The 27,555-nt window shown below is 34.5% G+C and overlaps 2 protein-coding genes across 4 annotated transcripts; one reads left to right on the forward strand and one right to left on the reverse strand.

Annotated features, from left to right (window-relative positions):
* Positions 1-3,991: 3,991 nt before the first annotated feature.
* LOC133186894 (protein Hikeshi-like) lies at positions 3,992-26,253 on the reverse strand. Its single transcript, XM_061322279.1, has 5 exons — positions 26,244-26,253; positions 15,006-15,061; positions 10,710-10,839; positions 9,058-9,162; positions 3,992-7,502 (listed from the first exon to the last, which is right to left on the reverse strand). Exons 2-5 carry the CDS (start codon positions 15,033-15,035, stop codon positions 7,177-7,179), a joined length of 591 nt encoding a protein of 196 aa, XP_061178263.1. The 5' UTR covers positions 15,036-15,061; positions 26,244-26,253; the 3' UTR covers positions 3,992-7,176.
* On the forward strand, positions 15,362-27,358 carry LOC133186892 (protein YIPF3-like). Of its 3 annotated transcripts, XM_061322276.1 has the most exons (12): positions 15,362-15,408; positions 15,606-15,675; positions 16,615-16,700; positions 20,834-20,940; positions 21,265-21,310; positions 21,805-21,897; positions 22,118-22,249; positions 23,133-23,255; positions 24,363-24,486; positions 25,277-25,366; positions 25,752-25,873; positions 26,990-27,358. In XM_061322276.1, the coding sequence occupies exons 1-11, from the start codon at positions 15,373-15,375 to the stop codon at positions 25,856-25,858; spliced, it is 1,014 nt and encodes a 337-aa protein (XP_061178260.1). In that variant the 5' UTR covers positions 15,362-15,372; the 3' UTR covers positions 25,859-25,873; positions 26,990-27,358. The 3 variants fall into 3 exon arrangements, with proteins under 3 accessions (XP_061178260.1, XP_061178261.1, XP_061178262.1); XM_061322277.1 differs by lacking the exon at positions 25,752-25,873; XM_061322278.1 differs by lacking the exons at positions 15,362-15,408; positions 15,606-15,675; positions 16,615-16,700 and adding an exon at positions 16,739-16,778.
* Positions 27,359-27,555: the final 197 nt, after the last annotated feature.

The following is a 27,555-nucleotide window of genomic DNA, read 5'->3' on the forward strand; positions in this document are numbered from 1 at the left end:
ACCAAATACAATTTTAGGTACATGTAATATTTTCATTCATAATTGCCGTTAATCAAGACATATCGAATCAAACAATATTTTAGCACCGGAACTATTGACTATAGTAAGTAGGGGTCAAAATTTTAAAATTTCAAAAGTCAATATCGCGCGTGTGTCCTCATCCGGCATTTACAGCAACTGTAACATTATGAGAATAAAATTGATCAGATGGTTGATTTTTCGAATAGGGATGATATTTCACTCCTTCATAAGTGCTTGCCCCAGCTCATTGGTAGGGTAAATGCGAGACAAAGATGAATTTTGATGAATAATCCTTTTAAAAGTACACATATTTTTATATTTAATTATGTTGATATATATATATATATATATATATATATATATATATATATATATATATATATATATATATATATATATATATATATATATATATATATATATATATATATATATCATATTACTGTACCGAAATAAAATACTGACACACTTCACCATTTCATTATGTAAATGTTGGGAAACGATTTATTTCTGATGGACATTTTACCAACGCACAACAGATTCGGCCCAAACCCGTGTAATTGATAAAATGAAATTTAGATTTCAACAAAATCACAAAAATGCAAATACATTATTGTATCCTTTTAAAATTGATTTAATTTAGACGACTGAATTTCTTCATATTTTATGTTGCGCTAGCAGTAATATACGGACTCTAGGTTTTTTGATGAATAAAGCTTTATCATGGCTTAAATATTAGAATTATTCATAACTTCAAATAATACAATTAATTTCATTCTAAATTTTTAGCAAATACTATAGCTTGAAAACGGCAGTTTCTTGGCGACATATACAATGTAATGCCCTGAACGCAATTTAATTCGCATTAGTTTACTTCGCATTAATTTACTGCGAATTAAACTCTCCGTGTGAACAGGGCATAAGAATCAGATATTAAAGTACCAACTCTGTGTGCAATGTCTTTGTTTTCGTCCGTCGTCGTGCGACGTGCATTAATATTTGAGCATTTTCAGCATCTCTCTAGAACCACTGTACCAATTTCAACCAAACCTAGCTTATAACATCTATGGGTGAAGGGGAACAAAAATTATAAATTTTATGGCCCCTGCCTTCCTGAGGGGTGGGGCAAAAACCATCAAAATTATAGCAATATTTAAATATCTTCTTTGCTCCTGGACATCAGGAAGTGAAATTGTTGGCATGATTGGAAAAAGCATTGAGCCCTCTACCAAAATTGTGGAATTCAGTTAATAGTGCTAAAGTTTGGCTCCACTGGTCTTGTAGTGAAAGTGCATTAATTCTTTGAAAATCATCTTATCTGCTCCTGGTCATTTAGAAAACAAATTAAGTGAATGGTTATGATGAGCCAAGGGTGCTTCTTCCAAAATAATTGTGTAACTCATGGCCCCTGTGTCAGCGATCCTATTGGTAGGGAGGGGCTCTTTGATCATATACTGAAAATGCATAAATTCTTTAAAAATCTTCTTCTCTGCTCCTGGGTATTTAGTATAGAAACTAAGTAAATGAGTGCATAGTTATGACAATTACGATAGCATCTTCCATAATTATGAAATTCATTGCCCCTGGGTCAGGGGTTATGGTGTTATGTCGAGGCTCCATTGCTCATATAATTCTTTTTTTATAGAGAAACTAAATGCATGGTTATGTTAAGCAAAAGTGTATCTCACAAATTTGTGAAATTTATGGGCCAGGGGCTATGGTATTACGTAGGGTCTCCATTGTTCATATAATGAAAATGCATTAATTCTTTGGAAGGTTTTTTTTAGTATTAAGCAGAGAAACTATGTCATAGTTATGATGAGCAAGAATGTATCTTACAAACTTATGAAATTGATGGTCCCCAAGACAGGAGTTTTGGAGTTAGGATTCTGTGATATCATGCATATATGGGAATTTTTACTCTGCTATAAGAGAATTCCTCCTTATTATTCACTCATAATAATTAATCAATGTAATTGATGTAAGTGATAGTAAAATTGAACAAAAGAATTCTATAATAATTTCTTATATATAATAAAAGAGTTCTTCCAAAGTCTTTAAAAATCAAGTAAACTTGTAAATAGATGAATAAGAATTAGACAAAATTTCCATGTACATTAGATATAATTCAATCAGGCATTTGTACAAGATTCCAGAGGATGGTATTTCCTGTATATTCCTACTGGAAATCACAATGCAATGCTTTGTTGATATCACAATTTGTGGTCTATATATATAATTTCAGGCATTTTGAAAACAGCTTAGAAATCAGAAGAAAAAAGTCATAAATAATTTTGGTAAATAACGAAGAGATGCAAAATTATATATTTAAGGAACATTAAGGAAAGTTAGACCTTTTAAAAAATCTATTGTTAACTTAGTGAGTGGACTCTTAATGTGGAATATTATGCAAGTAGGAAAAATGAGCCAAAATATTAGTTATATAGAATTAATTGAAAGGTATTTTTGTAACATTAAAACGATAAACATATTTATTATGTTGACATGAAACTTATTTATGTCAGTTTGCAACTTAATTATGTTAACATGCAGCTTACTTATGATAAAATGCTACTTTTCTATGTTGACATGCATTATGAATATGTCAACATGCATCTTATTTATGTTGACATGCAAAGTAAATATACTGAAATGCCATTCATTAATGTTAACATGCAACTTATTTATAATCACATGAGAAATAAGTTGAATGACCACAGGAATATGTTGCATGTCAACAAACTGTAGTAAATAAGTTACATGTCAACATAATATAGCTGTATGTCAACATAAATAACTTGCATGTTGACATGTTAAAAGTTACATGTCAACATGAGTAAGTTCCATTTTAACACAATATATAAGTCGCATTCCAAAATAAATAAGTTGAATGTCAACAGAAATAAGTTGCATGCCAAAAACAAACATAAATAAAGTGTATGTCAATACACATAAGTTGTATGTCAACTTAAGTAATTTATAAGTCAACATAAGTAATTTACAAGTCAACATAAGTAATTTATAAGTCAACATAAGTAATTTATAAGTCATCATAAAGAAGTTGTATCTGGTGGAAGTCACATGTAGAAAAAATTTTCAAATACTTATGTGGTCAACTTATTTTGCAATGTTGACATATTTATAATGCATGTTGACACTTTTATCTTGCATGTTGACATAATTATCTAACATTTTGATGCAATTGATAGAAAAATAACTTGCATATAGGGCCAGAAATATGCCACCATAATTTCCCATCCTGAATATGCGGCTGTATGTTAAAGAAAAATGTCCATTTACATCTTTATACACTTTATAGGCCCTTTATGAAACCTAAGTATGTAGGTTTTAGGCACTTATTTTCACCAAATGTGTCCACAAACAAAAGATAAACGCCTTTGCATTTTTGTGTTCCATGTGGGACTATCTCCAATACAAAAACACCTACAATCATGCATGGTTAGTCATTTTTTTTCTCGAACATTAATACATGTAGTTTTATTTGCTGTACATTCCAGTAGCAAGGTTCCATTTTTTTTTTTTGGGGGGGGGGGGTTTAAGTCATAATTTAACCAAGAATCTCGTTATAATTTTACTGACTGTAAAAGATGTTTTATATATATTATATATATATATATATATATATATATATATATATATATATATATATATATATATATATATATATATATATATATATATATATATGAAATAATTTTTACATGATAAAATAAACTTATTATATAATAATCATTTCAATTTTCAGAAAAATGAACACTGACGACTAGATCTGAGGAATTATTCACCATGCACCACATTTGGACACCTTCTACAGTGTAACACCTACATCTCTAGCCACATTTTCAGATAAAGTGATATATGGGCTTATTTACATGATTAAGCTTTCATAAGCCTTTTATATTGAGGAATGGTTATTAATGTCCATAGGCACTAAATCATAACAAGAAAATTCTATAAAATCAGGATTTATTTTTATTCCATCAATGTCAAAGATTAGTTTGTACGACTTCTTACATTATCATTAATGTATATCAAACATAGGCCTATAAAAGCTCCTTCAGATTTACATAAATTTATAAAGAACATTGTTAAAGTACAATTCTTATCCAATTTACATATAAATCACTACAAAATGCAACAAATTTTCTTGTACTTATTTAGTCAATTTTGATCCTGGTCATTTTTCCATGAATAAAAAAAAATTCAACACAAATATTAAGGAATACACCACATGTCTAGAAATCAACTATAATAAGCCTGGCAACAAATTTTAAACCAGAGATCCATGGCTACAATCCTTGGAGATTTACCTGAATAATACCTTTGCAATGAGACATTATATTCCTTCATAAAACTATTGAACCCAATCACTGAACCCTCTGGATTATGATAAAGAATAAAATTTAAATCTGCATTATAAAGGGATACTTGCCTATAGGTAATTACTAATTATGTTCTGCAGAAAAAAGATTTTTTTTAAAAGACTGTCATATGTATTATCATTTCCATGTAAAAATTCAAATCCATGTTATGACCTAGTCCCATTAGTCATGACATGTTAGATCTGCATAAATTTGTCTAATGTACTCCAACTGTTCTCGAATGAAAGTTTTTTGTTTTTTTTTAAAATCAATTCATGCACCTTTGCAAAAAATTAACCCATTCATGTCCCTCATCAAAATCTGATTTGGTTTTATCTGATTTTTGAGTTTTGATCTGAACAAACTGGAATCTACACTACATGGAGAAAAAAAGTATCTAAATGACACCACTGTTACAATGCAAAATGTAATAATGCAAAATGTAACTGGGATTTTTACATTTTGCGTCGATATCAATGCAGAATGTTATAACACAAAATGTTAAAATATACCTTTTAAGTTTATTACATTTTGTGTTATTACATTTTGTGTTGAATTCAAGGCAGAATTTATTACATTTTGTGCTATTTTATTTTGTGTTGAGTTCAATGCAGAATGTAATAATGGAAAATGTAATAACACGATTTTTGGATTATTACATTTTGCGTTATTACATTTTGCATTAATCTTGACACAAAATGTAATAACGCAAAACATATTAATCCTAAAAGTCTGTTATAACATGTTGCGTTATTACATTCTGTGTTGATCTTGGCACAAAATGTAATAAGGCGAAATGTAATAATAGTGATTTTTACATTTTGTGTTGTTATTACATTTCACATTGTAACACACTGCCCAATATGTGCCACTCCTTATTAATGATTTCCCCATTGTTTGTTGGTCTCTGGTTTAGTAAACTTGAATCTCCCTGGCTCAAAACTAGTTTGGTTAAAATTGAGCTTGAGATTCTAGAGAAAAAGTGTGAAAAGCTCATACATATAATGACAAACATACTTAAGCCAGACAAACTCGGATACAAAAAGCTCACTTAAGCCTCTGGTTCTGGTGAGGAAAAAAAAAATTTAACAACATTTTGAAATTAATTTTAGATTATCACATACAAAATATACTATAAAGTAATAGTACATATATATACTTCATTTCTATAGACAGTAATTTTTACAACAAGCAAGTACAAGTTAAAAGATATAATAAAGATAGTGGTTGAACACAACTCTGTACACATAAAGCATCATTGAATCAGATAACTCTCAAAGGATAGACCTATTTACTTGTGAACACTCCTTGTATGAGTCTATCACCTTACAATTACTTAATCAGAAAAAAAAAAATGTCAATCACACCTTTCATATTACAAGTACTAAAGACTAACTTTTGACCAACATTTAATGACAGATAAAAACAGGAAATCAATTCTGTAGGACAAAAATATAAACGACCAAAGAAAGGGAGAATCGTACAATTCTGTTTTGAAGTTCATTATAAATGCACAATATTCTCCGCTGTTGTATTTTCTATTCTGTTGTATGTTGTATTTTCTGTCTGGTTCTATTCTGTAGAAGTAGTCTTGCTTTGATTGATTTTTGATAACAGAGCCAAGAATTTGACAAAGCTTACTGGATCAGTCATCAGTACCTGACTCAAGACATGCGGCAAGAGAGCAAAAACAAAAGGCACCACTCTTTTTCTTAATGAACACTTGTGAATGTCATAAAAACTTTTCATTATTTATTGAATCTCAATAATTAAAATTTGATCATTATTGAAATTTAAACAATTTTTGAAGCAATAAACTGAAGTGTACATCTAGCCTAAGTGACAAAAATAGAAGTATACCTGCAGTATAATTTCAAAAGGAAGTGATCTGTAACTTTCTCATCTAGTTCCCTGGCAATTTAATTACTTCCTTCTGTACAAAGTTATCTTAATTGCATATATGTTAGTCATAAAAAAATTTTTGTCCATTTTTTTTTTTCAATTATATGAGTAATCTTGGCTGACAGTTTTTGGAATTTTATTATGTACATAGATTACTTGTATGTATGCACTCTGAAAGTGCAATCTCCATGTACATCATGGTTACAGTTGCCCACTATAGTCACAATGAGTCTACATCACAGGGGATGTTACTTCACAAAGCACTAGAACAATTTATATGTACATAAATTACTTTATAAAAGTATATATGCTTATATCTCAAAAATTTATTTTTTGCTTCATACTTTAAATGCAATATTATTTTCCATGGTTTTGGTTCTACCCACAAAACTTAAAAAGTAATCCTCATTCAAATATACAGACAAAGGAAATGACTCAGCACGAGGCCTGTGAAAAGAAGGGTAGAATAAAGAGGAAGCACAGTACAATATCTAAATCGCACGTACAGAATAATTCTACCTTTTAAAGTCGGTTCTGGTTTTACACTGACATTCTTACATGTAAGACTTGGTGCATATACTGAACACACTGCATAGTGACATGTAAACAAATACTACACTGATCAAGAATGCCATAGGTTGCTTCATGTACAATACAGTATTCCAATTCTTATTTTACAGTGTCTGCAACATCATAATATATAATAGCACTAGAAGGTTAACTGGTTTACTCTACATGGCACAGTGTCTGTCAGATGTGACAAACGAAGTTACTAGATGGTGCAAAAAAATACTGATCCATTCAACCCTGACGAAAAAGTAAAATAATCAAGGCACACAATTCAATACATTGATCATTCATGCATTCCCACTCATTGCCTCCAGAAATAGGGGTTTTGCTGCAACCTACGCTGAAAATTTTGGAACCAGTTCTGGACAACATTCAATGTGACGTACGCCTCGGAAGGATTGGGGGTCATCTGAGACTGTGTGACGGCAAATGAAGTCGCATAATTGAAGAAATTTTCCAGCATTTTCTGTGAGAATTCCACAAATGAGTCTACTTTGGAGACACTAGTTCCAGCCTCCGGGGTCTGCTGAGCCAGCTGACTGAGGGGCTCCACAGAAATTCCCACCTGACCCATGTGAGAAACATGTGGCATGGTTTCAGAAAATGGGTTCTCATTTATCATAGAACCTGTAACATGTATTCTGTATCATTAGAATCTGACCACTTTCTGACAGTTAATATACTACACACTGGGATTTCTTACCCTCCCACCCCTGACAGTCAATATACTACACACAGGGAATTCTTACCCTCCCACCCCTGACAGTTAATATACTACACACTGGGATTTCTTACCCTCCCACCCCTGACAGTTAATATACTACACACTGGGAATTCTTATCCACCCACCCCTGACAGTTAATATACTACACACTGGGATTTCTCACCCTCCCACCCCTGACAGTTAATATACTACACACTGGGAATTCTTACCCTCCCACCCCTGACAGTTAATATACTAAACACTGGGATTTCTTACCCTCCCACCCCTGACAGTTAATATACTACACACTGGGAATTCTTATCCACCCACCCCTGACAGTTAATATACTACACACTGGGATTTCTTACCCTCCCACCCCTGACAGTTAATATACTACACACTGGGAATTCTTACCCTCCCACCCCTGACAGTTAATATACTACACACTGGGATTTCTTACCCTCCCACCCCTGACAGTTAATATACTACACACTGGGAATTCTTATCCACCCACCCCTGACAGTTAATATACTACACACTGGGAATTCCTACCCACCCTCCCCTGACAGTTAAAATACTACACACTGGTAAGTTGTTTCAGTTGAATAAAATAGAGCATGCCCTTGCACAGAAGCATTTTTGTTGATATCCATTATAATCTTGTGTAGTAAAGAACAATGATGTCATAATATGACGTCATAATGTGTACTGGCTATCTCATGTTGTGGGTACCAAGTATGTATTTGACAATAAGTTTTAACTTTCTCTGTATAAAAGATATAGTGCTTAGGCATCTTAATTAGATTATTTGCATAGAAATGCCTATACCTAGCCTTAACTCACCTGCGTACCCCCCCCCCCCCCCACATCTCCATTTTATACTCTTGGGATTGCTCTCATGCTCACAGACGTGCAAAATTTTAACACAACTCAAGATTAACATGATTAACAAAATAACTTTCCGGGAAATTCAAAACAGGTCAAACTTTCATTATGGAACTGAGAATAAATGATGGGGAGCATAATTTCATTTTGGGCAGATGTTGCTTCCAAAGAAAATTCAGGCTTTAAATTCTCTTTCAAAACGATGCCAATATCAAAATTAAAATATGAAAATCTACTTCAGTATTACATAAACTGCAGTAATTTTGCCTAATTTAGCAAATGATATGTGTACTACACATTTAAACCCCAAATCTTCCAAAGTATTCCAAAATGAGAACATAGTACATGTACATGTAATTTGTACATATCTAAATCATAACTTGACCCTGTGACACTCATAACCAGTTTAATATCATGAACAAAAATAAAAAAAAAACCCCACAGCTATACTGGCAATATATGCCAAGAGGAGTAACCTCTTATTATCATAACCCTTCTTGACAAGAAAATTGGAACATTGGCCTAAACAAAAAAAAAAGGCTAAAATTGCACACACAAAAAAAAAAAATGCACCCCTTTGTTAATATAACCTACTTTTCTTGATGTTGGTAATTTTGAATATTGCACTTGGTTTTGTGTTGGTAATATGCCCCAGTAGGGCCCAGGATTGTCCTTGTGGATTAGGGAAGGAAAAATACACTGAAAAAGATGTAAATAGATACCTATTAAGACATAGGTTATATAAAACATTCAGACTCAGACATGAAAAAACTTGTGTTTATTTTGGTCACTGCTTGACTGATGAGGATAATACATAACACGACAGGTATTGGCTATGTGTTACCTGCAGCCAAGTACTTAAGGATGTTGGCAAGGTTCCTGGATATTTAAGAAATGAATTTGATTTTTGAGAATTCATGAGGACAGGAACTATAAGATGCTTCACGCTGGCATATTTCATGAAGCACATTAGCGCTTCATGTTAAATATGCAGGCGTGAAGCGTTGAAGTTCATGTACCTCATGAATTCTCAAAACTTATATTTTACATTATTTGTCTGATAACTAGCTAAAAGATTTTGTCATCCAACAATCATTTTTGAACAAAACAGTTTGCACTATATTTTTAACATGGAGTACGGTATTATGACGTCACAATGGAGATATTCTTGCTCATCCTTAGTGATTCATGGGAAAATGAACAGTCTTCTAATTTGCAAAGAATCTTAAGGAAAAATATTTGGAAATGTAAATATAGTATAGAATTTTTCAAGAACTCTTAGGTAGGTTTAATGGTATTAAATAGGTTATTGGTTGGTTTAACCCACCAAGCCAACCTTCTTTTTTAGATTTTGTCAAATCAATGATTTTACAATTCTAAATGCATTTTCTATAGTTGCCCACATGGCGCAGTGGTGTCTGCTCTAGAGTCGCAGAATAAGGAGTTAATCCTTATATCGCTGGTTCGAATCCCACTGTGGGATGAGGAGAACGGTCCTTCGGATGAGACCGTATAAACTGAGGTCCCGTGTCGCAGTAGATGATGGCACAAAAAAGATCCCTCACTGCTCAATGGCCCTAAGTGCCAAGTATAGGTCAAAATTTGCAGCTCTCCACTGGCAAGTGGTGGCTTCTCCATATGAGTGAAAAATTCTTGAGAGATACGTTATTCAACAAACAAACCAAAAAGAAGCATTTTTATTTCATATCATTTATGCATTATATAAATTATTGTCTCCTCTTTTCCTATGACATCTATTTTGGCTGAAAATGTATCAATAGAAACAAGACACAGACATACCGGCATCGTTCTTTATTTTTGAGTTACTTCCCTTAATATAATTATTATTCATAATGGTCAAGAGACTGGTTGACTGTTTCTATTATGTAATTTACTTCATTAGAAACAAATTGTCATAAAAATATTGGTATGGATTTGTTTTTAATTTTTATTCATAGTTACTAAATGGTGCCTACTTCACACGACCTAGAGCTGTCCTCAACCGGTCTACCTTTCAGCATCTGTCACATCTTTGCTCTTCCACATAGCTATGATAAATGATGTTAGCTCTCTGTCCCCTGAACACAATGTACAACAAAGCCATCACTACTTTTCTTTCTTGTTGTTTAGATAGTTCTACCATTGAAGCTTGCCTTGCCAATGTCCTTAACTCACCTCAGATGACCGAGCTCAGGGCTTGACTTGTACAATTTTATGTATCAATCAATGTCTACTAAAAAAAATACCTGCTGCACCAAAGCCATCAGGGAATGGAATCTGCCCAGTCAGAAAGATCACCAAGTGATTTATGTCGTCTGCATCTGGGATGTTGAATAAAAACTGGTTCTCTGACACCTGTGTCACATCTGTCTGAACCTAGATTTAAATGTTTTAATTCTTATTAAATTCATAACTTAATTCAGCATAACCAAAAGGGTTTAAACTGTAAGAAACAAGAAACATGCAGGGTATTATTCATTTCTTTCATTTTTCAGGGAAAAACTAGTTTGAGTAAATTATAATAAATGGATATAGAACTCAAAATAAATTTTCGAGGAGAGATACAAAATCTGTATGGTTAAAAATGCATTTTGCCCCCTAAGGCCAAAGTAAAATTATTATTTCTTTGGAATTGCCTCAAACAAAATACTGTACACTTACTTTATTCTGCCTGGGATTAATTTTGGCTATGTATGCTGTCACTTTTTTTTTTGTTGAAATGTCACAGCATACTTAAAATACATTAAGGGCATATAACGACAATTCAAGAAATTTGGGTAATTTTCTACCCTCACTTAGGACAGAAATAAGATTCCACAGAATTATGACTCATTTAGTGTCAGATCTAAGCAAAAACTGAGTTCCTGGCTTAACAGGAGATACCTTTTACAAAGAAGTCAGAAAATAATGTGTTCAGTGTTCCTTGCAATTTTTCTCACTGGTTTTCAATTTACCAAGAGATGTTTGTAAAACACTTATCCCCCCCTCCCCCCCCCCCCCCCAATAATTGGAATTTCTCTAAGTCCAAGGGGCATAACTCTGTCAAAAATTGCTTGATCATATCCAAAACAGAACTTGACCTAGATATTCTTATGATAAATCTGTTTGCCAAATTTCATTTCAGTATGTGCAACCTCTGCAAAGAAAATGAATGGAAACCCCCTCAATAATTGGAATTTTTCTAAGTCCAAGGGGCATAACTCTGTCAAAAATTGCTTAATTGTACCCAAAACAAAACTTGACCTAGATATTCTTATGATAAATTTGTATACCAAATTTCATTTCAGTATGTGCAACCTCTACAAAGAAAATGAATGGAAACTGCAAATAATTGGAATTTTTCTAAGTCCAAGAGGCATAACTCTGTCAAAAAATGCTCGATCGTTCCCAAAACAGAACTTGACCTAGATATTCTTATGATAAATCTGTATACCAAATTCCATTTCAGTATGTGCAACCTCCGGGGGTCATGATTTGAACAAACTTGAATCTTCACTACCTGAGGATGCTTCCATATAAATATGACCAAACATGGCTGTTCTTGAGAAGATTTTTACAGATTTTCCCTACGTATTCCTATGTACAACTTTTATCACCCATTGTGGCCCAACCCTACCCCTGGGGGTCATGATTTGAACAAACTTGAATCTTCAATACCTGAGGATGCTTCCATATAAAAAAGACCAATCATGGCTTTGCTCTTCTTGAGAAGAAGATTTTTGAAGATTTGTCCTATGTATTCCTATGTAAAACTTTGATTGCCCATTGTGGCTCCACCCTACCCTGGGGGTCATGATTGGAACAAACTTGAACCTACACTACTTGAGGATGCTTCCATATAAATATGACCAATCATGGCTTTGCTGTTCTTGAGAAGAAGTTTTTAAAGATTTTTCCTATATATTCCTATGTAAAACTTTGATCGCCCATTGTGGCCCCACCCTACCCCTGGGGGTCATGATTTGAATAAACTTGAATCTACACTACCTGAGGATGCTTCCATATAAGTTTCATACTTTCAAGCACAGTGGTTCTTGAGAAGAAGATTTTTAAATGATGCCATTAATTTTTCACAAATTCATAATTATCTCCCCTTGGAAGAAGGCGTGGCCCTTCATTTGAATAAACTTGAATTCCCTTTACCCAAGGATACTTTGTGGCAAGTTTTGTTGAAATTGGCTCAGTGGTTCTTGAGAAGAAGATGAAAATGTGAAAAGTTTACGACTACAACGACAGGCAACGGACAAATTTCGATCAGAAAAGCTCACTAGAGCCTTCGGCTCAGGTAAGCTAATAAAATCAGCTGGAAAAGGTTTAATTGAGAACTGCTTTGACTGTAATCAGGATTTTTGCCCAAAGTTGGTGTTGTCATGTGAGCCCAGTTTTGCTGCCTGAACAGGATAATCACCAGACCCACGGCAACTTTACTTTCAAAGAAATTTTCAGATATGGTGAACATTTTATTCATCACTTTCAATATAATCATATATATACCTGTTAAAAATATTCTCTAAATCTATTGCTGTGCTATTATTTCCATAATTTCTGAATCATTTGTTTGTTTGGTGCTGAACTTATGAAGGTAGAAACCTTTGAAAAGCATCATAACACTGATTTAGGTACCTCATCTATTTGCACTTGCCAAAAACAGAATACAGTCCAGGGACATAATTATTCGCCACTTCTGTGCAAATCACGTACACAATATTTTTGTCGTCTGCTTTATTGTTTGTCGATAAATTTATGTAAAAACAACATGGGTCAGAAGGGGAAAGAATTAGATACATCCGTCAGAAGTATGGTTGTTAAAGCTTATAAAGAGAACAGAAATATATCAGAATTGGAGAGAATATTAGGAATTCCTAGGTCCACAATACGTAGTTTTGTGAAAAAGTTTGATGAAATGGGACAGGTAGAAAATCGACAAGGAAGGGGAAGGAAGAAAGTGTTTACAGACAGAGATAAAAACAAACTTTCACGCATGGTTAAAGAAAACAGATGAAGAACTTAAGAAGACATAACAGGTAATATAAATGAGGGAAAAAAATCATAGATTTTGTACTAGAACTATAAAAAGACAAAATTCAAGAGCTGGGATACAAATGGAGGGTTGCCAAGAAAAAAGTCACTATTCGCGAGGCCAACAAAAAAGCTCACTGCAAGTGGTGTAAGGAGAGAAGAAATTGGACTGTTGATCAAGAATGGAATAAATGGGTGTTTAGTGATGAAAGCCAGAGAGTAATTGGAAAAAATAAGAAAGTTTATATATGGAGAAAAGACTAGGAAAAGTACAGTGCGCACCTAATGTGTCCGCCATCCCGACCACATCTGAGTATCATGATCTGGGGTTGTGTGTGTATAAAAGGAATAGGAACTTTAACAAATGTAGAAGGTAACATAAATGCAAGAAAATATATTGAGATATTAGACAACAACCTTTGGCCCGTTTTAGCCAGACATCTTCCAGGTAACCAGTACGTATTTATGGACGACAACGCTCCCGTTCATAGAGCAAATTTAGTAAAAGAATACATCAATCGCCAACAACAACATAATTACAACATCATGGCCTGCCCAGTCTCCTGACCTTAATATTATCAAGAACATTTGGTTAAAAATAAAAAGAACTCTGGAAACCCGTGCCGAATTCATTAACACAAAAGATCAGCTTATGGCGGAAATTCGGACTGCCTGGGAAAATGTACCAACCTCCTATTTTGAGGACCTGTATAAGACAATTCCTGGCAGACTAAATGAAGTATTAAAGATGAAAGGCAATTTAACAAAGTATTGAGGTAAGATAAGCATTTATTAATTGTTTAACAGATCCTAAGTATCAAGGTGCGCGATGTAAAAAATACAGCGGCCATTTTGAAGTGGTGAATAATTATGTCCCTTGACTGTATGTCATACATTTGGAGAAAAATATCTATTGACTATTATTTGATTAAAATTTTCGTAATGTTTTAGTAAATTATAGGAACCTTTAAAGCAAAACTGCATTAATTCCCTATTCAATTGTACTTATTAGGAAAATTTTTAATTGAATGATTATTACCACCGAAATAGGTTCCACAGAGATACAAATGGAATACCGGTTTGATTATTAGCCCATCTTCAGTTGATTAAAGTCAGCTGATGCTGCAGATTAATCGATTCAGATTTTCAAACAATTTGACACCACTTAATTATTACTTAAGTAATATAGGATGCTCACTTGTACAGTGCTTGCTTTTGTAGAACTTTCTAGATTCAGAGTAATAAAGTTAAGTATTGGTTTTTAAATGATGATAAAAATTTTACCTCCTTATACTCTAACTATTTGCTTGGAAATATCAACACTATTTTAAATAAAGTGTTTTAATCATATATCATTTTCATTAAAAAAAAAACAAAAACAAAAACAAAAACAACTTTGGCGTCTTCAACATACAGAACAAATAACATAAAACCTTGTATAAGTACGTATGCCATACACAGGGGGAAACGCTCCTGTTTTTTAGTAAATTGTGACGATACAAAACGGATTACAAGTTACTCACTAGACGTCCTGCTACAATGAGACCAAACATGCTTTAAAAAAATGTTTCAAATCGCTGTTTGTAGTTGGTTCATTTGAAAAACAGAAAGTAGATCTATGTTAATATACTGGGAGCCAATTCAATATTCAGAAATCTTGTAATCAAACGCTTTAGTGATTTAAATAGAATATAAAATTTGAAAGGGTCCCATTATTTCATTTTGAAGAGAATCATTTATTAAAAGAATTATTTCAATGTAAATTAACATAATATTATTTAATTATATCATATTTTTTTTCTTTTCTAAGAATTCTTAATTTTTTTCGTTTACTTAATCATTATTTTTATTTTCCTTTCTGGTAGTATTCCGGATTTAGAAAATGCCAACATGGCGGACAGAGGGCAAGGTTGGCCAACTCAGCAGGTAATTTTTACGTATAGTATTAAGTAGAAGGACATTCTCAAGAATTTTATCCTATGAGTTGATCGTCTACCCATCATGTACCAATGTTCCTAAACAAACAATCCTACAACATGTAATTTTATACCATTAAACATGGATTCACATCTAACATTTTGAAATAGACATGTCAACTTACATGGTTTGATATTGTTTTGCAGAACGACTCTGCAATCATAGATCTTGGGGATGTGAATGACCCAGATGATGGATCTGATTATGAAACAGATGGTTAGTAAAGTCATTCTTTTGTACATTTACAATAAAATCAAAGAAAGATTTAGTTTCAGTGGTCTATTCGCTAAATGAATGTATTTTAGAAGGCAGGGATTTTAGGCCCACCTTGATGCCCCCACTAGGTGCAGACAGGGACCTATATCTTGCAAGTTACCAAGTTAACTGGTTAAAGGATTTCAAATGTCAATTTTAAATCAAATGTATCTCTAATCTTATCAAGTATATCCCTATTTACTGATTTCAAAATTATTCTAAATGCTGTATCTCATTTGCACTGTTCATATTAATTATTTAAGTATTGTCTTTTATATATATATATATATATATATATATATATATATATATATATATATATATCCCTGGGGGTCCAGGGCAAAGCCCTGATTCAGGTCTAAGAATCAAAGCCCCTGGACGCTCAAGGAATTTTTATATTTGTCGATTGTTTGTTGAGAGGTTTCTGTCCTAACAACTCTCAGGCTAACTGTTCATATTGATTCAAGTTATGTAAATTGACGATCACCTACTTAGAGGTTAGTTTGAATCAGCTAAATAAATGAGTACTTTTTTATCATGTTTATGGGGCATATAGTATGTGTCATGTCTCTGTCTTCCATTTCTCAGTTCTTCCATTCCTTGGTCTCCGATTAGTCTGTTCATCACACTCTGCATTAATCTTCATTTCAAGGAAACTTTCGAAGATATATATTTTTAGTGTGTGTGTCTAGAGTGAATGCCTGCAACATTAATCATTTACTTTGATAAGTAAATTACTAAATTATGATGTTAATGCATATGAAAATAACATTATGGTATTGTGTTTGAGGGGGTGTGTGTACTTAGCTCTATATGTAAATTTTATACAAAGTTCTTAACAAGCATTATTTTTTTAAGCTTTATGGACATCTATTAATTTATCATTTCCACATTTTTTAGTATCCAAAGGTCCAACAGAAAGCAAAAGAGAAAGATCTTTTGAAGAGGATGCCAGAAAGAGATTGACTGACAATGTTACTCAGATGGTATAAACACTTGTATTGACTGCCATTGTTACTCAGATGGTATAAACACTTGTATTGACTGACAATGTTACTCAGATGGTATAAACACCTGTATTACATATTACATGTACATGTACCAGCACATATCTTGTATTCTTTTGGTCATTTTATCTTAGTCTACCAAAAGAAGTAATCACACTGGGTGAAAAAGATTCATGTTCAAGTAAATCATACCCTGGGGCATCTTGTGTCTACATCTTTACTCCAGGTGTTTGTGGGGAATCCTGCATCTACATCTTTACTCCAGTTGTTAATGGGACATCCTGCCTTTCTATCTTGACTTCAGGTGTTAATGGGCATCCTGTCTTTCCATCTTCACTCCCTCTACATCTCCCCTTCAGTTTTTATTGGGACAACTTTCCTTTACATCTCTCCTTTAGGTGTTAGTGGGGCATTCTGCCTCTACATTTCTCTCCAGGTGTTAATGGGGTATCCTGTCTCTACATCTCTTCTCCAGGGGTTAGTGGGACATCCTGTCTCTACATCTTTACTCCAGGTGTTAGTGGGGCATCCTGTCTCTACATCTATCATCCAGGTGTTAGTGGGACATCCTGCCTCTACATCTCTCCTCCAAGTGTTAGTGGGGTATCCTGCTTCTACATCTCTCCTCCAGGTGTTAGTGGGACATCCTGCTTCTACATTTCTCCTCCAGGTGTTAGTGGGACATCCTGCTTCTACATCTCTCCTCCAGGTGTTAGTGGGACATCCTGCCTCTACATCTCTCATCCAAGTGTTAGTGGGACATCCTGCCTCTACATCTCTCCTCCAAGTGTTTGTGGGGTATCCTGCTTCTACATCTCTCCTCCAGGTGTTAGTGGGACATCCTGCTTCTACATCTCTCCTCCAGGTGTTAGTGGGACATCCTGCTTCTACATCTCTCCTCCAGGTGTTAGTGGGACATCCTGCCTCTACATCTCTCCTCCAGGTGTTAGTGGGGTATCCTGCTTCTACGTCTCTCCTCCAGGTGTTAATGGGACATCCTGCTTCTACATCTCTCCTCCAGGTGTTAGTGGGGTATCCTGCTTCAACATCTCTCCTCCAGGTGTTAGTTGGACATCCTGCTTCTACATCTCTCCTCCAGGTGTTAGTGGGGTATCCTGCTTCTACATCTCTCCTCCAGGTGTTAATGGGGTATCCTGTCTCTACATCACGTCTCCAGGTGTTAGTGGGGTATCCTGTCTCTACATCTTTACTCCAGGTGTTAGTGGGACATCCTGTCTCTACATCTCTCATCCAAGTGTTAGTGGGACATCCTGCCTCTACATCTCTCCTCCAAGTGTTTGTGGGGTATCCTGCTTCTACATCTCTCCTCCAGGTGTTAATGGGACATCCTGCTTCTACATCTCTCCTCCAGGTGTTAGTGGGACATCCTGCTTCTACATCTCTCTTCCAGGTGTTAGTGGGACATCCTGCCTCTACATCTCTCCTCCAGGTGTTAGTGGGACATCCTGCCTCTACATCTCTCCTCCAGGTGTTAGTGGGGTATCCTGCTTGTACATCTCTCCTCCAGGTGTTAATGGGGTATCCTGTCTCTACATCTTTACTCTAGGTGTTACTGGGACATACTGCTGCTACATCTCTCCTCCAGGTGTTGGTGGGGCATCCTGCCGCTACATCTCTCCTCCAGGTGTTAATGGGGTATCCTCCCCTTACATCTCCCCTCCAGTTATTAATGGGGTATCCTGCTCTACATCTTTACTCCAGATATTACTGGGGCATCCTGCCTCTACATCTCCCCTCCAGTTTTTATTGGGACATCTTTCCTTTACATCTCTTCTTTAGGTGTTAATGGGGCATCCTGCCTCTAATCTCTCCTCCAGGTGTTAGTGGGGTATCCTTTTTCTACATCTCTCCTCCAGGTGTTAATGGGGTATCCTGTCCTGCATCAGACCTTCATTTAGTCAATTTCTGAACTGCTTTTATTAGGCCTTTTGTAGAGAAGTTGAGGGGGAGTATTAAAACGAGCCATCAACTTCTCAATAGAGAATAGGGGCATCCTGCCTCTACATCTCTTCTCCAGGTGTTAGTGGGGTATCCTGTCTCTACATCTTTCCTCCAGGTGTTAATGGGGCATCCTGCCTCTACATCTCTTCTCCAGGTGTTAATGGGGCATCCTGCCTCTACATCTCTTCTCCAGGTGTTAGTGGGGCATCCTGTCTCTACCTCTTTACTCCAGGTGTTAGTGGGGCATTCTGTCTCTACCTCTTTACTCCAGGTGTAAGTGGGACATCCTGTCTATACATCTCTTCTCCAGGTGTTAATGGGGCATCCTGTCTCTACATCTCTTCTACAGGTGTTAATGGGACAGTCTTCCTCTATATCTTTACTCCAGGTGATAGTGGGGCATTCTGCCTCTACATCTTTACTCCAGGTGTTAGTGGGGTATCCTGTCTCTACATCTCTTCTCCAGGTGTTAATGGGGCATTCTGCCTCTACATCTCTACTCCAGGTGTTAATGGGGCATCCTGTCTCTACATCTCTTCTCCAGGTGTTAATGGGGCATCCTGTCTCTACATCTCTTCTCCAGGTGTTAATGGGGCATTCTTCCTCTATATCTTTACTCCAGGTGTTAGTGGGGCATTCTGCCTCTACATCTTTACTCCAGGTGTTAGTGGGACATCCTGCCTCTACATCTTTACTCCAGGTGTTAGTGGGGCATCCTGTCTCTACATCTCTTCTCCAGGTGTTAGTGGGGCATCCTGTCTCTACATCTTTACTCCAGGTGTTAGTGGGGCATTCTGCCTCTACATCTTTACTCCAGGTGTTAATGGGGCATCCTGTCTCTACATCTCTTCTCCAGGTGTTAATGGGGCATCCTGTCTCTACATCTCTTCTCCAGGTGTTAATTGTGCATTCCTCCTCAATATCTTTACTCCAGGTGTTAGTGGGGCAATCTGCCTCTACATCTTTACTCCAGGTGTTAGTGGTACATCCTGTCTCTACATCTCTTCTTAAGGTGTTAATGGGGCATTCTGCCTCTTTATCTTTACTCCAGGTGTTAGTGGGGCATCCTGTCTCTATATCTCTCCTCCAGGTGTTAGTGGAGCATTCTGCCTCTACATCTTTACTCCAGGTGTTAGTGGGACATCCTGCCTCTACATCTTTACTCCAGGTGTTAGTGGGGCATCCTGTCTCTACATCTCTTCTCCAGGTGTTAATGGGCATTCTGCCTCTATATCTTTACTCAAGGTGCTAATGGGGCATCCTGCTTCTACATCTCTCTTCCAGGTGTTTCCCTCTTTCCCTGCAGGATTCCAATTTAGGGGCATGTTTTGTGTTTTTTGCTGGCTTCTGCAGAGTCTTTCTCGATTTCTTTTAAATGAATACTCTCACAATCTACTTCGTTTATTATTTAAATCTTAAGAATTCTTCTGAATCAGTAGTTGACATGGTTTCTTGGTGTTTCTCAAGGTTTCTGCTCCAGATAGTAGGATGAACTTCACATTGGAGTTTCTGTAAAGATACTTTTTCCACTCTGTCCAAATTCCTCGGAATCATAATTTCTGTTCAATCCATGGGTACAAATTTATGTGAATTTCTTAGATTACCACTATGTGCCTTAAATGTACTTTAAGTACACAGGGACAAATTTCCGTGGAAAATTGTGACATCGTACATAGTGTAAATTAATACCATGTGGAAAAAGTACTTCTACAGTAATATCCTCAGCTTTGTACTTCTTGATGGCAGAAGATTATACAAGTGTGACAGTCAGATGACTAATCGCTGGTAACCAGATAAGAGCACCTGACTTGTGATTCTGGGGGCCAGGGTTCAATCGAATCCTGCTTTGGTCCATCACATTTTTCTCCCCACTGGTTACACTAGTAAGAGGAAATGATTAAGAAACAAGGGGGGGAGGGGGGAGGGTTCATATAAGAAATTTCTGTTGAACCACTGGTATAGGAGTACAATACTCTTTTGTAAAAGTGTTTTCTCTTATGTAATTACAGTAAAGTCTTTAACCAAAATAAAATAAATTAAAAAAAAAAAAAACATAAATAGATAAAAAATAAGGCTATTCAAAGCTTGATGCACAAAGATAATCACACATATTTGATTTTGATGTGTTATTATCATTCTGACATTTCTAGGTATGGAATGCAGGGACTCAGCAAGCCAAGCGTGCATGGAGCCTGTATGGTAACATAGATATATTGCGACCTTACTTTAACGTGGAACCTCATGAAGTCCGCACAAGGTTAAATCAGAATTTCAGCTGGATTATAAGCAGTACAGTTAATAAAAAACACATAAAATATAGATGTGATGAATAATTTTCTTTCTGTATATTAAAAGATTTTAGAATATACATGTAAAAATGAGGGTGCCAATCTCATTATGTGAAAAGCAAGTAATAAGAGAGTGGGGAAGGAGGTACTTCTCTCATATGAGAGTGGTGAGGGGATACCTTTCTCCTTTGATAATTTTGGGGGTGGGAAAAGACAAAGAAGAGTCTAGCTGTTTTTAAAGTACATATAATACATATATATATTTTGAGAAAATTCCTTTTTTTTTATTTCAGACTTTTATATTCATTCATACCCAGAATGCCTTCATCAGAAAAACAGGTATGAATCTGAAGGTATTTTTATGTAAGCTTTCACATTACAACTTACGGAAGCCGGTTGGTGCCAGGTAGAAAAAATATTTTATCTGGCGGCCGCCAGATAACTTTCTGGTGGCCACCAGATCTTTTTATCTGACGGCCGCCAGTTATTTATGTGGCGGCCGCCAGATAAAATATTTTTCTACCTGGCACCAACCGGCTTCCGTAACAACTGTATATTGTGCTTGAAAATATCATTTCAGAGGATATACATGTATCAGTAAGGTTTATAAATGCTGAAAAAAATGTATCAACTTTGTTTTACCCACAGCTTCAAAATCAGTTTATGACAGATATATTCATGTATTCAGAGCTAATATGTGATTGGCCAGTCCTTTATTGTACAAGTAGAGTTTAGATAAAAAGGTACATGTACAATAAAATCATACAGTATATAATTTACTTGTATATGTATTTGGAGTATTTATGAGAACACTGTGTCTATTTTATTTGTAGAGAGCCTACAGAGAACTATATGGGCCACTGATGGTTGTCTTCACACTTATAGCTTTACTCCTGTTTCAGATGAAAGCTGCAGAACATAAAGTAGTAAGTCTGAATTTATAGTAAATAAATAATCTTAAAGAGATAGTATTCATTTTGTAGGTTGAAGAAAACTCCTACAAAAAGCTCAATTTTTAGTTCTCTGTTGACAATGATTACTGTTCATTGTGTACACAAAACTGACAGTCAATAATTATTCATGTAGCTCTAAAATGCATTGTACATAATTATTCCTTCTGATGTATTACCATGTTTATACTTTCAGGAAGAGGGCACATTGATGGGCACGGCCTTTGGTGTGTGCTTTACTTACTGGTGGGGAACCTCAGCTCTCATGTGGTTCCTCTCTTATGTCTGTAATGCACATATCACCAGCATCCAACTGTTGTCACTTCTGGTAAGTTGTTGTCACTACTGGTAAGTTGTTGTCACTACTGGTAAGTTGTCACTATTGGTAAGTTGTTGTCACTATTGGTAAGTTGTCAGTATTGATAAGTTGTCACTACTGTTAAGTTGTTGTCACTATTGGTAAGTTGTCAGTATTGATAAGTTGTTGTCACTTCTGGTAAGTTGTTGTCACTTCTGGTAAGTTGTCAGTATTAATAAGTTGTCACTACTGTTAAGTTGTTGTCACTATTGGTAAGTTGTCAGTATTGATAAGTTGTTGTCACTTCTGGTAAGTTGTTGTCACTTCTGGTAAGTTGTCAGTATTGATAAGTTGTTGTCACTACTGGTAAGTTATTGTTACTATTGGTAAGTTGTCAGTATTGATAAGTTGTTGTCACTACTGGTAAGTTGTTGTCACTCTTGGTAAGTTGTCAGTATTGATAAGTTGGTGTCACGACTGATAAGTTGTTGTCATGCTGTTAAACTGTTTCCATTATGCTCTACCTCCCTCAATTCAAAATTTGAGAATATACATACAGTGTTTATTTAATAGCAATTATTCTGTCTGTGCTTAGATCATAACTACATGTATGTAACAAAAATATTGGAATCCCAAACTTGAAACAAAGATTGCTGAAATTTATAATCATGTTTCTGGCTTGTTGTTAAAAGGTTTGCAATTTGTAAAACTATTTCTATGAACCTGAGCTGTTATTTTTATTCCAAGAAAGAAATCTTTCATGTACATGATGGTATCTCCTTGTAAGAGTTTAACAAAGTTAATTTATTTTGTTAATTGACTTGATTAAAGATAATAGTGTAGAATTTTATTGAATATACATGGTTTACATGTAGGCCGTGCGCCATTATTAAGTGTGTAATTTATCTTTCAGGGATATGGTCTGACTGGTCATTGTGTGGTCATTCTACTTGGGACTCTGATTCATACATCACATGATCATCTCTTCTTTTATTTGTTATGGGCAGTGTTTGGAGGACTGTCCACATTAAAAATGGTAATGTTTACAGCTGTTTACAGCATACAAGCTTAGTACCGTACAACACACAATATCAATTATCAAATTGTGGTCAAAATCACTTTATTTGTTGATAAATTTATGTACACCCCAGCTACATTTTTTGAGAATCCTAAAATTTTATTTGTTTTTGAGAAATCTTAACACTGCGGATGAAGGTCACAGGGATCAAATTATAAAATTCTTATACAAGTCACTCTTTTTGAAAGGCAGAGACGGCCATGCTTTACACAAAAGTTGCTTATTACTTGTCTTGAGGGTGTAATTTGACCCTGATATAGGGTATATGGACAGGTAAATTCCATGGGGAACAAATGTGCAAAATTATTGTCTGTGTCACAACTTTGTTATGCATAAAATGTAAAAGGTAGGGTTGCATATAAGTGAGGATGTGTCATGTCTGGTCAAAGGCCATTTGGAATAGCCCAAGGTCATACAGATTAAAAATATTTATTGAATATTTATTGAATATGGGGAAAAAAAGGTTTTAGAAGCTTGTAGATGTGACAAAGAAATGCTTTTTGATCACAAGATGTGTCACAGCTGTAAACCGGTTTACACATAACCAGTTCAACATGGTGAATATAAGGGCTCATAATATGGCATTTATCTTGACTGGGTTTTTTTTATTGCCCTGTTCCTATTTATTATGTCCACTGGAGGTATATGTCCCATTAAAGTCAAAAAATGGGTCAGGGTTCCAGGTCCTCATTTTATCTCGTTGACCTTATGAAGGATTATTGTATTAATGAATATATTTTTTTTTCAAAAATTTTAAAAAAAGGAAATGGAAAACAATTATATCTGAATAGATGTATCTGAATATTGAGACAAAGTTCCTGAAAATGCAAATAAAATATATGCATGCTCATGATAACAAATATTATTTAACTGAGGAAAATTTTTGCTCATCTTATAATCTTTTTTAAAAATTGAAATATTATTTAGTCACTGTAAATTTATGATAGAATTCATTCCTTTAATCTATAGCATACATAACTGTAACAGTAGCTTTTTCACTGAGAGAAAGATTTAATATAAGGAACATTGTTCTACTAAAAAAATAATGTTGTTTTGACATTTCAGGTAGCAGTGATTGCATCACGGACTCATGGGAAATCTCAGCAGATAATTCTCTCATGTACATTAGCGGCCATTCATCTATTATTTCTGCTTTATCTACATTTTGCCTATCATCAGATTGTTGAAGGTCAGTTTTGGAAATAAAAAGCCTGTTAATTATTGATAAGTTTAGTATCCCACTGTCCTGCAGTATTTTGTTACATGCTGAATAGAAAGTAGTCCCAATTTCCTAAAACTGTAGATAGGAATTCTAGTTCTGGTGACAAAATAATGTATAATGTTTTTATTACATTTTCAACACTGAAATACTGTCATTTATTGAATAAAAGTGATATTTTTTCACAGTATCATAGTGGTTTCAAAGTGTGAAAAAATATTAGAAGTAAGGCAAAACTCATGATTTTCCTTCCCTTCGCGATGAGTGTTGTAAAAAATACTTGCTACTTAATACTTTTTAACAGTGAGAGTAAATAAACCATCCTGACAGAGACTGCCAAATTTTTGTTATTTAAAATCCATGTTTAAAATGTCTAATGTGCTATGACTCAACTACATGTATGACATCACAGTCTACGACACTGTGTTATGAAAAGACAGAGACAAAACGAAAATCAAAGAAAATGTAATAACAAGAAAATTCAATAATTTGTAGTTGAATATGGAATTTATATCACTTGTGAGACAGGTTCTTTTTTATATTCTCACTTGTGCTTCTTACTAGTGAAAATATTAAATAAATCCTTGTTCACCCTTGAAATTAATTCGATATCCAACTACAAAACATTGAATATCCTCTCTATCTACTGCCATTTTAATTCTTTCTTCCAAAGAGTATTTTACAAATGTACCAAATATATATGACTTATTACTGGTATGTTTTGTATGACATAATTACCTGTATCGAGTTTTATTTGTAGACTTGTCTCGAGTTCTTGACTCTGATCCCATTATCAGAAAACCTATAGTGAACAGTGTCAAAAAGGTGACAGAAAATATGCTACCCAAGGGTAAGGAATGTGAGCTTGTGAGACTTCAGTGTATAACCTCTAACTATATTGTAGAATTAGCTACTAAAAGTCTATACAGATTATGCTAGGCATTAATGCTAGTTGTAATAAAGAATTATCTCCTCATGAATTTTAAAATCCATACATGAATCTTTCTTCTGAAAAAAACACTTTATGTATTTTTTTTAAAAATCTATCCATCTCATCCTAAAATTTATAATTTGGCAATAATTGTGCTCAGAATCTTTAAACATTGCAAAAGTTTTAAAATACTCCTCACACTGACTTCATATTAAAACACTAATTATCGTGTCATAATTGAAATACACACTTACCTCTGTTTGTCAGCATGCTTTGTTGAGTGCATGCTTGTTTCACATTCTAGACATATCAAACACACACCTTTCTAATGAAGGGGTGAAACTGGTCAACAAAACATTGGTGAACATTCCTAAATTGGTATCCAAAGTGGCTGGTAACAAAACTCACTGACACACAAGAGGGCAGGTTAGAACTTATTGGGTGATGGATCATATTTGATTGAATATCTCTTTTATTATTATAGCACAGTAGCACCTCACTAACTTGAAAATTTTGATTAAAAATTTAATACAGTTAAACTTCGTATCTCAAACACTGATATCTCAAATACCATGGATATGTCAAACTGATCTGGAAAACCCTACCACTTATACTTTATGTATTTTACCCTCAATATCTCGAATCCTCGAATATCTCGAAGTTTTTTCTCGGTCCCCTCGAGTTCGAGATAACGAGGTTTGACTGTATATGTACTTGCACATTTCAGGATCTTTTATACACCATACTGACTACCTGTTCTTGTACAAATTAAATTTATTGGCTGCAAATTTACTTCTTGCCTTTGATAAGAAGACCAAATTATTATATACACTAATGGAATTCACTGTATCTAGCTTTTGTATGTGTATGCACAGTTCACTTGTCATATGAATTCTGTGTAAATACATGTACATGTAAGTCACTGATTTAGTATAGGCGTAGGTATTATTGCATTAAATCAATTTATGATACAATGTAAATATTTAAATGTACATGTAACTTCACACACATATACAATCATAATTTTACTTTCTTTTGAATCCTCTACTCCTTTGTATCAATATTAGATAGAGTGCTAGCTAAAATATATCTTTTATAGCTGCATGTAGATTTGAATCGCTTGTTTTTGTATGAGCAGTAAGTTTCCTGCTATTATTTAACCATTTAAGGTTGTCCTTGGTCTATTTTCTCACTATATACCGGTACCTTTCTGAAAATAATGGCTGGAAAAAAAAAATGGCTTTGATTTATTATTAACTCAGTCCACAAGAATCACTCAGTAGGATGGATTAAAAATAATATTATAATTCTAGCATTATGTTCACTGCTGATCCTTCATTGAGTCAGTAAACAAAGTTGATTCTCAGTAAACTTTTTAATTAAAATGAATATATAAGTGAGCAAATCTATTTTTCTATTCTAAAGTAAACAGATTCGTCAATAAATCAGTGTGAAATATTATGTGTACACCTGATTCAGTTCACTTGAATACATGTCCTAGTTGTATGATACTTATTTAAGATTATCATTTTTCTTTTGCAGAATCATAAGATCTAAATCTGGAGAAGACAATCCTGCCATTTTACAATGTTAGATTCTTCGAGATGTTTTATGGAGCTTTCTGTGAAAGGAAGAGACCATGTGATCCGACCCTTTCTGATGTTATTTATATACTGTTTTATTTTGATAAACTGTGAATCTTGATCATGATAAGCTAAACAGACACAATAATGTGTTTACACAGCTGCCTGTGTATAAACAAAAGATGATGTGTCCAGATAGCTTGTCTGATGTTTATACTATTTTATTCAACGACCTGTGATCAATGATGTACAGACACATCAATCTTTCAGTGTATATATCAGTGCTGTATATATTATGTCTTGACTATTAAATTATTGAATTTATAAATGTATTTATATCTGTTTTATTTTGATAACAATCTTTGTATTGTGAGGGAGAGAAGTACTTATATTTTTTTGTTTTGTGTGATGAATATAATTATCATCATGACGTTTGGACTTAAGAAACCAGCAATACCTTGAAAAGGGGACATCAGTTTTTTCTTTTGTTTTGAGTTTACCTGAGCGGAAGGTTCAAGTGATTTT

This window comes from Saccostrea echinata, unplaced genomic scaffold (genome assembly GCF_033153115.1).
Source record: "Saccostrea echinata isolate AGI-Se365-2 ecotype Australia unplaced genomic scaffold, CSIRO_AGI_Sech_v1 ptg000014l, whole genome shotgun sequence".
Classification (NCBI taxonomy): Eukaryota; Metazoa; Mollusca; class Bivalvia; order Ostreida; family Ostreidae; genus Saccostrea; species Saccostrea echinata.

What these genes read in the sequence shown, in the direction of transcription:
- LOC133186892 (XM_061322276.1), top strand. Translation starts at nt 15,373, where the DNA reads ATGGCGGACAGAGGGCAAGGTTGGCCAACTCAGCAG. An exon ending in CTGACAATGTTACTCAGATG is followed by an intron (nt 16,701 to 20,833) that starts GTATAAACACTT and finishes TGACATTTCTAG; the next exon opens with GTATGGAATGCAGGGACTCA. An exon ending in CTATCATCAGATTGTTGAAG is followed by an intron (nt 24,487 to 25,276) that starts GTCAGTTTTGGA and finishes TTTTATTTGTAG; the next exon opens with ACTTGTCTCGAGTTCTTGAC.
- LOC133186894 (XM_061322279.1), bottom strand. Translation starts at nt 15,035, where the DNA reads ATGTTTGGTCTCATTGTAGCAGGACGTCTA. An exon ending in TGATGGCTTTGGTGCAGCAG is followed by an intron (nt 9,163 to 10,709) that starts GTATTTTTTTTA and finishes CATCTTTTTCAG; the next exon opens with TGTATTTTTCCTTCCCTAAT. An exon ending in AATTACCAACATCAAGAAAA is followed by an intron (nt 7,503 to 9,057) that starts GTAGGTTATATT and finishes TACATGTTACAG; the next exon opens with GTTCTATGATAAATGAGAAC.